The 13488-nt window shown below is 39.2% G+C and overlaps 1 protein-coding gene across 3 annotated transcripts in view; it reads left to right on the plus strand.

Annotated features, from left to right (window-relative positions):
• Positions 1 to 7390: 7390 nt before the first annotated feature.
• Positions 7391 to 13488, plus strand: part of taf3.S (TATA-box binding protein associated factor 3 S homeolog) — a 57903-nt gene continuing 51805 nt past the window's right edge. For 2 of the 3 annotated variants that reach the window (XM_018255719.2, XM_018255718.2), the window contains exon 1: positions 7392 to 7714. In XM_018255719.2, the coding sequence (XP_018111208.1) occupies positions 7549 to 7714 (166 nt within the window). In that variant the 5' untranslated portion in view covers positions 7392 to 7548. Of the gene's footprint in view, positions 7715 to 13488 lie in introns of all 3 variants that reach the window. The other variant, NM_001377122.1, reaches the window with a different exon arrangement.

Raw genomic sequence — 13488 nt, forward strand, 5'->3', positions numbered from 1 at the left:
TGGAAACAGTAGTATTTCAGCAGTGACAGTTTATTGTTTTAACAGAAAATATGCAATATGCATCACAACAAAATTAGACAGGTGCATACATTTGGGCACCCCAACAGAGATATTATATCAGTACTTAGTTGAGCCTCGTTTTGCAAATGTTACAGCCTCCTATAGCCTTTGAGAGTCTGGATGGTGGTATTTTTGACCATTCTTCAATACAAAATCTCTCCAGTTCAGTTGAATTTGATGGCTGCCGAGTATGGACAGCCTGCTTTAAATCATCCCATAGATTTTCGATGATATCCAAGCCGGGGACTGTGATGGCCATTCCAGAATATTGTACTTCTCCCTCTGCATAAATGCCTTTGTAGATTTGAAAGTGTGTTTAGGTTCAGTGTCTTGTTGGAACCCCTGCATAACTTCTACATTGTGACTGATGCTTGAACATTATTCTGAAGAATTTGTTGATATTGGGTTGAATTCATCCGACCCTCAACTTTAACACGGGCCCCAGTCCCTGAACTAGCCACACAGCCCCACAGTATGATGGAACCTTCATCAAATTTGGTAGCAGGTGTTTTTCTTGGAATGCGGTGTTCTTCTTACGCCATGCAAAGCGCTTTTTGTTATGACCAAATAACTACATTTTTGTCTCAGGTGTCCAAAGAACTTTGTTCCAAAATGATTGTGGCTTGCCTGGATGAACTTTTGGCGTGAGTGCAGAAAGGGCTTCTTTCTCATCACCCTGCCATACAGATGTTCTTTGTGCAAATTGCGCTGAATTGTAGAACGATTTACAGATACACCATCTGCGACAAGATGTTCTTGCAGGTCTTTGGAGGTGATCTTTGGGTTGTCTGTAACCATTCTCACAATCCTCCGCATATGTAGCTCCTGTATTTATCTTGGCCTGCCAGACCTGGGTTTTACAGCAACTGTGCCTGTGGCCTTCCATTTCCGGATTTCATTTCTTACAAACCTCTGAGATGGCTTTTTGTAACTTTCTCTAAACCATGATACTGAAAAATCTTTGTTTTCAGATCTTTTGAGAGTTGCTTTGAGGATCCCATGCTGTCACTCTTCAGAGGATAGTCAAACAGAAGCACAACTTGCAATTGGCCATTTGTCTAATGGAAGTTTAAAGTTTTCTTTTTTACCTCATTATGTCTTTCTACTGCAGCTCTGTGAAGGGGGACACCAATCTGTACACTGTTCTAAATTGATATATTAGTTGATGCATCTTAGGGCCTTCAGAGCAAAAACCCTGAGTTCAGCTGGTGTACAAAGGATAGTCAGTATTAATTTTCCACAGATGCTGTTAAGAATCTTCACCTGGTCATAGAGCTGCCAGACTGAAACCCCAGAAGCAGGAATCTTAGGGCGATTTTCGATGGATCATCTTGTGGCGACAAGTCGGATGTAGTTGCAGGCTTCAAAATATAATGGGATTGAATATAAAATCGCAGGTAAAAACTACGTTCCACAAAACACGACTTTCGAAAGGAGAAAGCTGCGTCTTCATCTGACAGTCTTATCATGTAATTTTTACCTGCGACTTTTCGTTCAGTCCCATTATATTTTGATGCCTGCGACTACATCCAACTTGTCACCGTGAGACTATCTGACGAAAATCGCCCCTCGAGTTCAGCCCTTCAGAAAAGTGTTAGGAAGGTGAACAAACCCTTTTAAAGTTACCCATAGGTCGTGTTTGCTTTTTGCTTCTAAATCTACTTTTATGAATAATTTACTTGAGGTTCCCAAACCTGATATCTGTATCTCTTTAAGACAGACTGCTGAAAGAAGCAAAATGTGCCAAAAGAATAGAAAAAAAAAACATTGAAAGAACATGTCTATAGGTAATATACTCTTACCTTCCTGTCACTCTTGGCAGAAACAAACACAATGCACTTCATGGATGGATTTCGTTAAATACTTTTTTTTGTTTTTTTTAAACCATGTTTTCTATATTGGCTTAAACCAATGTATTAGAGACTAGTTTTGATAATGTGCATACAATAATTTAAAATAGCAGCAATTGTTCCCTGCTTTATAGCAGATTCTGGCTTTGCAGTTGAGATTTCCTATCTGGAAACTAGATATCCAGAATGCTCTGAATTACAGGAAGGCCAGAGAGGCCCTTTTTTTAAGCAAATAATATGTTTTAAAGCGGATGTTCACCTTTAAATTCATTTTTAGTATGATGTAGAGAGTGATATTCTTAGACAATTTGCAGCTGGTTTTCATGTTTTATCTTCAGGTATATTCAGGTATTTAGCTTTTTATTCACCTCTCTCCAGTTTTTGTGCATCATAAAAGAGCCCAAACTGATAAATGAGTAATAAAAATGGTAGTAATAACCATAAATGTGTAGCCTTACAGAGCATTCATTTTTTAGATGGGGTTAGTTGACCGCTGTTTGAAGCTGGGGAGAGTCGGAGGAAGGCAAATAATCCAAAAACTATACAAAAAAACATGAAGGCCAATTGATAAAGTAGCTTAGAATTAGCCATTCTATAACATACTACAAGTTAACTTAAAGGTGTATCACCCCTTTAGTTTAATGGGATATGTGATAATAAAACTGTATTTTTGATAGTAAATGAGCTGCATATATTGATATTTGGTGGCAAAATTATTTATTGGGGTTTATTTAGTGCACAAATGTTTTTGTAGACTTAGAGAGATATGAAGATCCAAACTATGGGGGGGGGGGGCTTATCTGACAAACTCCAGGTCCCAAGCATTCTGCAAAATAGACCCCCCCCCAATATTACATACATTGCAAAAAAGGGGTCTGGGACTTGATCTGACATACATGTGTACTTTGCTCTGTTGGGGGGTGCGTGCAAGGCACAACTCCATGAATACTATTGCTTACTTTTAACACTGGGCCAGCTCCTCTTTTTCATGCTGGCATCTATGGTTATTCTAAGGCAGGGATCCCCAACCTTTTGAACCCGTGAGCAACTCAGAAATAAAAGGAGTTGGGGAGCAACACCAGCATTAAAAATGTTCTTGGGGTGCCAAATAAATGCTGTGATTGGCCTTTTGGTAGCCCTTATGTAGATTGTTAGCCTACATTGAGGCTCTGTTTGGCAGCACATCTGTTTTTTATGCAACCAAAACTTGCCTCCAATTCAAAAATAAGGCTACTTTTGATGCTACTGGGAGCAACATCCAAGGGGTTGGTGAGCAACATGTTGCCCAAAAGCTACTACTCCTTGCAGCTGTCTATGATTACATCCACTTTATGGATGGCTTAAGATTGTGTGCAGATGTAAACACAGGCACACCTCAGCTTGCTGAAAAATGGAAGCAGAGTAGCTGAGACACAGCCAGTGGCATAACTAACTACAGAGGATGGGGGAATGTCTGACTGCACCTGTGCTCCCCCCCTCTCTGGGCCTAGCAGCATTCTTCAAGCTTGTGCTCCATAAAAACCATTTGCTCTAGGAGGGAATGGGAGGGAAGGCCAGCAATAGTTAGTTAGGTTAGTGGACACAGCCAAGTGTGCCATTAGCCTTAAACCAGAGTTTTAATTTTACTAAGATGCTCTATGCATATGTATGGTCCCTGACAAGGCCTCTAGGATATGGCTGAAGATGCTGAATATCACTACACAAATTGGGGATTATGTGCACCGTATCTTAAGAAAGCACAGTTTTTTTATGCATGCTAACTAAATTTGGAAAAAAAGTGTCTCAATAGAATCTATAATCAGATTGTAATGGCAGTACACACTCAAACTGAGGTTATCAGCAAATCATATCCTTTTATTCAACAATAACAAGAGGTGGCTGGCCAACCTAATAAATTAAAACATTCAATTAAATAAATATATATTAAATTGCTAAAATCCTCAAATTTACCAACATCTAAAATGTGTGCTGCTCAACAGATAAATCCTTAAAATGTATACAAATATACAGGCAGAGAAAGACTTATCAGTAATACTTTTTCACCTTTCCTTAATGTACCTACTGTAACTAATTGTATTTGGACAGGCAATTGTAACTTGCTAACAAAAGTTACTTTTTAAGAAAGCCTTTGCTTAGGTTTAGCATCTAAACATTTTTTTAAAGGGATTATCAACCCCAAAAAATATTTTTGCTTAATAAAAGAACCCCTAATTCTAAGCAATATACACTCATTACAATGGTTTTTGAACAAATTGTATATGTTGTGCTATTGAAATCAGTGTTTGTCTGTCCCTCTCTAGTCTCTGCCCTGGTGGCTCAAACTGTTGAAACAATGTCAGACAAGGAAACTTGATTAACAGACCTGTCTTTACTGGGGAAATAAGACTTGAAACATTGTTTAAAAAATAACAACCAGGAGTTAAGGTGGCCATACACGGATAGATCCGCTCGTTTGGCGATGTCGCCAAACGACCGGATCTCCCTCCGATATGCCCACCTTGAGGTGGGCAATATCGGGCTGATCCGATCGTGGGCCCTAGGGCCCAACGATCGGATCCTAGCGTTCGCCAAACGGGCGGTCGGATCGCGGGACCGCATCAACTAACAGATGCGGCCGCGATCCGACGGGATTTTTAATCCCATCCGATCGAGATCTGGCCGACTTTCGGCCAGATCTCGATCGGGGAAGCCCGTCGGGGGCCCCCATACACGGGCCAATAAGCTGCCGACACGGTCTGTCGGCAGCTTTTATCGGCCCGTGTATGGCCACCTTTACACAAATGCTGCTTTCAATGCCAATTGTTTTTACAAACTTTAAAAGCACTAAACTGTTTAATAAATGCATAAGGGCTCTTACAGACAATCGTTTTTACCTGTGCTCCCCTGCGTTCTGATTTCATACGTTCAGCCGCAGGGGAGCGCACTGAATTCTTTTCAATGTGGCTGTACTCACACAGACGCATGTAAACGACAAACGCAGGAAAAATGCAACATGCTATGTCCCAACCTGCGTTCGGCGCTTACATGCGTCAGAGTGAGTACAGCCACATTGAAAAGAATTCAGTGCGTCTACTCCCGGCTGAACGCATGAAACCAGGACGCAGCGGAGCGCAGCTAAAAACGCTCGTCTGTAAGAGCCCTAATGAAAAGTTGCTTAGAATTATGTTTTCTGTTATTAGGTATAGGTTGACTTGTTAATTTCCTCTATGTTTGTTCTTTGCCAAGTAGGTAATTAGATTATAATAATCCTTATAAAGGGTGAGTAGTGATGTTATCAGTTTTAAATGGTGAGCAGTGATGTCATTTTTGTCACATGACTCACTAAAACGTGTGTATTATAATAAATAAAGTACCCCTTGTTGGAAAATATGAGGATATTAGAAGTAACCTCGGAGTTCCATGACCTGTATAAAAGCACTAGGCCTTCGGCCTCATGTTTTTATATGGTCATGGAACTTCTCTGTGACTTATAATATCCTTATATTTTACAAGAGGGGGTACTTTATTTACTATACTACAACACATATTCCTGCATTATGAACTCCTCATAATATGTGCACAATCTAATTAGTTTATATCAAATAAGATCCACTCGAGAGTTAAGTCAATGCAATTAAGTAATTAGCTACCTTACAAGGACTAAACATGCAGTTGCAGTACCTTTAATTTCCCTGTTAATATGAAGGAATAACAAAAAACATAGGCTTTTCCTTATTAACACAATAAGTAAATCAAAAGTTCAGCACAAGCCCCAGCCCCATTCATTGATAAAGGAGACATATAGGATAAATGAAAAAACCCTAATTTTGTAGGCAATTATGAGTAATATATGGTGTTGGTTATCTTTAAAAATAGCCCTTTATTAGAGGTCCCCATAGATGTTTTCTGGTCCCTGTCTGTGTTTCAAATGAGGGGTGGGGGGTGTCCTAACGATCCCTGCACAGTAGGAGGGGGACAGCCAATCACAGCCCTGCAGTCACACAAGCACAGACAGGCTTTAGTTCCCCATCAGGTCCTGCTAGCTGCTGATTGGTTCCTGTCCTACAGTACAGTGAGCTCAGAGCCAATGGCTCCCCTGCACAGCCTGGAAATTCAGGGAGCAAGAAGTGGAAGCGAAGGGAGGGATTATTAGGGGTTTTGTAGAAATATTCGATAAATCAGCCTGAAACACTGCTTTTTAAGCACAATTCTTCTATATGTAAATGAGTATAGTGCACTGGTACATTCTTATTTTCTACACAAAATGTCTCCTTTAAAATGGTGGTATTCTTTAAGTCACATTTAAATCTAGAAAAAGCTATAAACACCTGTTGTTATACTTTTGCTGTAGAACACAGCAGGACATTTCTTAGAAAATATACAAGTTTAGTTTCAAAATCCATACTTCAACAAAACCGTAGGGGTAGATCACCTTTGAGATAACTTTTAGTATGATATAGAGAGTGATATTCGAAGACAATTTCCAATTGGTTTGTTTTTTATTATTTTTTTGTTCTTTAGCTTTTTATTCAGCAGCTCTTCAGTTTGCATTTTAAGCAATCTGGTAAGTAGGGTCCAAATTACCCTAGCAACCATGCATTGATTCATACCTCCCAACATTGTGGAAGTAAAAAGAGGGACAAAAAATGTTTTCCCGCATGTAGCGCAGCAATTTTTTGACCACACCCCTTTCTGTGACCACACCCCCCTAATTACCATGTTCGTTTTACAAAATTTGGCAGGTTATGAAAGTTTGAAAATATTTCTCCTTATCTAAACTGTGTTTTTGTGTCTCAAAATTGTTACAAAGTATTTTATTTGCACCTGTTAGCTGTTCTGGGCTCTCTGCTAAAAGCCAGTTAAGTGAGAAACTTTGTTACTTTTTCTGGCTGTTCAGTGCAGAGAAAAGAGGTTGTTTCCAGTACAAATGAGGGACTGCGGGTTGTGCTGTCAAAAGAGGGACTGTCCCTCCGAAAAAGGGACAGTTGGGAGGTGTGTATATGATTTGAATAAGAGACTGGAATATGAATAGGAGAGGCCTGAATAGAAGGATCAGTAAAAAGGATCAATAAAAAGTAACACATAACAATACATTTGTAACCTTACAGGGCATTTTTTTTTAGAAGGGAGTCAGCAACGCCCATTTGAAAGCTGCAAAAAGTCAGAAGAAAAAGGCAAACTATAAAAAATAAATAATGAAACCCAATTGAAAAATTGCTTAGAATTGGCGTTGTATTATAGCATAATAAAGGTTACTTTAAAGGTGAATCACGCCTTTAATTGTTTGAATACAACGACTTTACCTTAACGCACTCCGTAAAACACATTTGCCTTTTTTCCTCCCAATGCATTTCTGCTGCAGTTTCCAAAAGCGAAATATGGGCTTTGTACCCAATCAAAGATGGACGCCCTCATCTTAATGCGTCACCTTGGAGTTTCCAAGGCTGATTTCCGAATTACAGATCGCAACCGGAAGTAGTGAGTTCTGTTGTCTGCAATGGATTGGTGGAGTCTGAAGTTTCTGGTCCAGAACAGCGAGGGGAGGAAAAGTAAAAATGGCGGCTGCGATGAAAGCGCGGAAAGGGCCCAGCGGTTAAACAAGGGAAAAACGTAGAACCCGGGGCTGGCTGACCGTGTAATGGGAGCGGGATAAGGCGGGATGTGCGAGAGCTACTCACGCTCGCTGTTGCGGGTGTCGGTGGCACAAATCTGCCAAGCTCTGGGATGGGATTCCGTTCAGGTTACCGCCTGCGACCTGCTCACCGATGTGTTGCAAAGATATCTGCAGCAGCTGTGCCGTGGAGCTCACCGCTATTCCGAACTATGTGAGTGATTCAGACAGTATGAAATGTCACTATTGGGGGCAGAGGACCAAGGGACAGCGTTAGGGTAGCGCCTGTTCACTTTATTAGCTGGAGATGTGTAGGCAGTAGCTTTAGCGGAGAATGGACATATGCTGTATAATATAGGGCTTAACACACAACCAGTACATAGGAGAAATGTTCCCGACATACACAATTTAGGAAACAGATGCAGAGACTTCTGGGAGCAATTGGGCAGTGTGGGGTTTCATTGTAGCAGTCCTGTATATTTACACTCATTGGGCCACTGTCAAAGTCAAGGCTACTGCTTATTAGACTACAGCAATGCCACATGGTAGCCTGATCTTCAATTCTGTGCTTTTAAGTTGAATAGGGTTTCATTATATGTATCTGCTCTGGAGCTGATGTGTTGTCAGAGTGCTAAATATGTTACTGGTTGGAATGTGCCACTCCTGCCTCTTTCCTTGTATTAATACAAGTCCAGGATTCTGTTTTTTTTGGCTATTGTTGCATTATTTAGATAAATGGCAGTCCTATGATCGCTCCTTGGGCCAGTGGTTTTCATACATCGTTACACAGTGGTTGAGGTTAAAAAAGGTATATGCCCATCAAGTTTTGTCGCTGGTTTTTCCTGGCCAGATGTATGGATTAGTCTTTGGATCAACATTGTACTAACGGTATGTGTCAGGAACTTTTTCTCCCTTGCAAAAAAGGCATCCAATCCTTTCCTGAAACAAACTAATGTATCTAATATGTCCAAAGATTTTTAGATTTTTTAAGATTCATTTGTGTCCGCAAACCTTATCCAGTTCACACTTGTATCCCTTCAAGCACAAATTTCAAAACCTAAAAAAAAGAGCCAACGGCACAGGACCAACAAAAAAAAAATGTAGGGCAATATTGTTTTAAACAAAACCACCTTAGTGCTCAGGATCTTGTATTTATTCCACCGCTGTGTAATAGACCCTTACTAGCTACATCACCCTTACTGTATGATAACTTTATCAACTTACGATGAAGCCTCCCTTCTTCTAATAACAAAGAATATACTCCTCCTCAAGTGAGATCTGATGGCAAATAAGGCATTTTTTGTATGGTTCCATTTATCAACAATGAAAACCTAATAGGCAATCTGTCGGGCCTGTGCTTCTATTTAGAAAAAAAATGCACCATGCCAAATGCCATGCCACAATTTTTTTTATCTTTTCACCTATTTACTGCAGGCATTCTAATACTGCAAGGCTAGTCTGGTCCAAGGAATCCCTTGGGAAATAAGGGTAAGATGACGGGTGATCCGAGATAGAAAGAACCCTGAAAAAGTGCAGTTTTCTCCAAAGACCTGCTAGAGGAAATGTGAGCCGTTACATTCCCTGGGGCTTGCATAACAAATTGGTACTCCTCTGTCTGTTAGGCTTTTCTTGTTCTTTAAGTGCCAAGAGTCCGTACAGAAAAGAACCACAGGCATAGCAGAGCTGAAAATATTTATTGTAAAATATAATTTCATAAAAAATCATTTGTATGAGAATCGGACAGCACCTGTGCAGTAGCATCATACAAGCTGTAAGCATGCCCATTCTGAGTTTCTCTTCTCTGTATTTAATCTATTTCTGTATTGTCTATTTTGTGTTTGGGTTACCTCCTGTGAATCTATAACTCCTTTTTAGGACAATACCTTGCTGCTTCTTGCTACTGGCTGACATTGCTTGCTACAGCTAAGTTTATTATCTGCAACTAAGTTTACTGAAATGATTAAATTCCAGGTGCATAACTTTACACTTATCAACGCTGATTCATTTGTTTTATATAATGCCATGACATGCCCAAACACAGATATATTGTTTAATACACTACTCCAAGTTAGTAATTAACAGAAAGATTCATGTTTTCAATACAGAACCTACTCCAGTTACAGAAGATATTCAGATAACCACTTTATGATACGTCCGTCAGTTCTAAATCCTTGAAAAATTAGCAAGACCAACACATCCTTAGTTTAGAAACCAAAATTGCATTGTCTCATACATCTTAAGCAGTATTAATTTGAATTAAGTTGGTTTGTGCTGTTATGAACTCAGCACTGTATGTTTTTGCAAAGTATAGATTGGGGCACAATGTGTGGTTGCTTTGCAGTTTAAGTAAGCTTTTTTTTTCTGGCGGGGTCTATACAAGTTTCACTTTTGTATTTTGGGTTTTCAGCTGTATAAGTCAGGAATCACAAATCTGGTATTGGGATGCTGGGGAATATAGTGTATATAGAGTTTAAACAACTTGGCAAAAAAAGTTTAAATAATACACCTGAAGATTACTTTTTTGAGTTACTTATAATTTTCTTTATACTTTTATAAAACAAAAAAATAAACATTTTTACCCCCTCTATTAGTTTCTCAGTAGATGGTCCATGAACTGCTTTGTTGACCTTTTAAACTGTTAGTTTGATTAGTTATACACTGTTGCATCACCCCAAGTAAACATGTGTTTCAACTGATACAATTTGATACATGAGTTGCTGCCATATTTGTGATGGTTATTATGTATTGGCTAATGTATTACATTTTGGTAGTTTAGAAAGTCATTGACCTGGTTTATAGAGAATGTGGGAAATTAAACACCTTCATTATGATTATTGCAATACAATTTAAATTGTAGTATAATATGTGTCAAAATCTGGCCATATGCAGGCCAACATTGGCTGCCAATATAGTCTCTCTAGACTGTGTTTGCTGCTTATTGACCTAAAAAATAATTTTTAAGATACAGTATGTCAGGAATTGGTGTTTTAAAATTCAACATTTTTACAAATTATAATGCACAGTTACAGTTTAAACACTGTAAACTTTAAAACATTGATACAAATGAAACCATAATTGAGCCCACAACAAAAATCTAGTAGCATATTGATTGTCAATTAGTGGATAAGTGTTTAATGCATACTTACCCAGGCAGATGTTTCTCAATCAGGTGCCCAGCATGTGACTTTCTACTCGTTTCGGTTATACACACTCTTTTTGCAGGGTTCCTGACCCTAATTACCTCATTAGCCATTAGAACTAGGGGATCTTGATACAATAACTGACGCACCAAAGTCAGCTCACAACTAGGGCTAAAGCTGGCCATAGATGCAAAAATCTGATCTTACGAATCAATGATTCATACGATTTGCGGACTGTGTGTGGAGAGTCCTGACATTTTTAGTCTGGCGGAGATCGGTCGTTTGGTCGATCAGACAGGTTAAAAGATTTCTGTCGGCTGTGGGTAATATCTCTGTATGTATTGCCGATCGTACGATTTTCAGTGGGAGACTCACTAGCTTTGGTCGGACATAACTTTCGTATGATTGCTGTCAGGGGCAGAACAAGGGGCTGATCTGTTCTTTTACTACTTTATTTGATCGGAATGGTTAGTGGCAGGTCGGGAGATGCATCTGTGGCCAGCTTTACAAAGCAGAGGAAGGCTATAAAAACATTATAAAACTCTTCCAGCTAACAATTTCCACTGATAATAATGTCATAAAGAAATGGCAGTTAAGAGAACTGTGGAAGACCAAGAAAACTCTTGAGAGAACTGCTTGCATGCTGGCTCGAGGCAGACTGTCCTATGACTGTAAAGTATCTGCAGGAAGGTTGGCTTGTGCAGGAGTTATGTTGCACTGTTCCATGTTGCAGCTTTGTTTGCACAAACATGATCTGTATGAAAGAGGAATGCAGGGGAAAACCTTACCTGCAACCTCATTACAAATGTCAGTGTCTAAGTTCTGTAATACAGCAGCTGGATAAGCGATATAGGCCTTTTGGAAATCCGTATTGGGACTGATTTATTAATAATGTAAATCTTTTGCCAGCTTTAGAAGAAAAAAAGATGCCAAATTTCTTAAGCACTTGCTAGGGGTGAATCCATTATCCTTTAGGGCTGTGGACAGCCAGTGGCACAGGAAACATTATATATTTTTGAGGGAAGGGAAACAGTCAACCAAAAAGCAGAATAACTCCAATACAATGCCCCTAAACATACCTCAAATACTATAAATGTTACCTGAAGAAAAGCAAACTGAAAGTTATGGTTTTGAAATGGACCTCGTAGTCCCCTGAATTGAACATCACTGAAAATATGTGGCTAGATCTTAAATATGCAAGATAGCCCAAGAAGGTCTTGGCAGTAAATCTAATGGTGGCCATACACGGGCAGATTAAAGCTGCTGATATTGGTCCTTTAGACCAATACGGCAGCTTATCTGCCCGTGTATGGGGGCTTCTGACTGGTTTTTATAATCGATATCTGGCCACTATATCGGTTGAGAAGGTTTAATTTTTCAGACGATCGACCTTTTGGAGCCCATTGCTCCTCGTTGTAATCATTGTTCGGCCCTAGGGCTGAACATTTGTCTATAGCCCTGCTGTTGGTGGGCATATCTGGGAAAGATCCGCTCCTATTATAGTGATTGGCCAGTTTATGAGTGGGCAAAAATCTCTACAACAAAAATTGAAAGACACTTGGCTGGAGACCAAAGGTGTTTACCAGTTGTCACATGTCCCAAATGGGTTGTTACTAAATACCGACATACTTGGGTGGCCAAACTTTTGCACATGGCACAATTACTATTTTGTTTGTTCCTGTATTTTAATGTTTGTGAAATTAAATTTACCTGTTAGATTAAAAAAAAGATTCTTGCAGTAGCTGTTTACTACTGTTTACTTACAAAATTAAATATGACATTTTTCCAGGGGCACCCACAATTTTAACTTTCAAATGTTTTCACTGTTTCATGTGAGTTCTGTCTTCTTCAGAAAGGTCTTTGACAGAATGCAGAGGAATTGTTCAGTGTAAAAATAAAATCTAGGTTAATATCCTTATAGAAAATTTAGTGACTGGACATAATAGCCTGAATCCACTTTCCATCAGTGACTTGAGAGGGCCATATTGGACATAACTGTTTGTTTTTTGAATCTGCTAAGGATTAAGAGTGAATTAATTGAACATTTGTGCCCCATGTTGGCTACCTTCAAGTCATTGACTAAGATGTAGCTATAAAGCAGCTATGTTAGCTATCCATTTTCTCCAGCCTTTAAATGGATCAATGATTATCTGCCTCTCCAATTTGAACTCTGTAGCTCCACTTCTTGCTATTACGATCATTTAACTTTTTTGGATTGTATTCTAACTTGGCCACCTTGCGCTTCATGAAAGTTTTTTGCTGACCAATCAAACTTTACAGCCTTGTATGCAGTTTTTTTTATTTTTTTCAGTGCTAATCTCTATTAAACCAAAAAGATTTTGCTTTCCTGCATTTTTCTGTTTTTTTGATACTTGTTAAGGCTTAAGGTTTGTCTAAGCTTTTTAACCCTTTAAAAAAGTCTGTCCCAGTTAATATGCTACCACATCTAAAAATGTATGTCTTATCCACCTCTTTAAACAATTGTGTCTGCAATGTAGTCTCAAAAGAAACGATGTTATGATCAATGCTCACTAACAAAGTTTCGTATGACATTATGTGCGTGTAATGGTGGCAGATGAGGCAACCATTATATGCAAAAGCCTTGGCTATTGGTGGCCTCAATCAGACAGGATGGAAATTATTTACTGGATGACTTTGAAGGCTTCCAAACATCAGCCAAAGGTTCTGCTGAATTGTCAGGGAAGAATTGTTTTGTTTCTATCTGCATATCTGACGATTCAGTTCTTAACATTAAACCTATCTTTCCTGTGACCAATGGTTGGAGGAAAGATTTGTATGGCCACTGCTGGGCAAATTGTGAGAATTTCCTTGCCAATTGCAAATCTAA

Source organism: Xenopus laevis, chromosome 3S (assembly GCF_017654675.1).
Source record: "Xenopus laevis strain J_2021 chromosome 3S, Xenopus_laevis_v10.1, whole genome shotgun sequence".
NCBI classification, from domain to species: Eukaryota; Metazoa; Chordata; class Amphibia; order Anura; family Pipidae; genus Xenopus; species Xenopus laevis.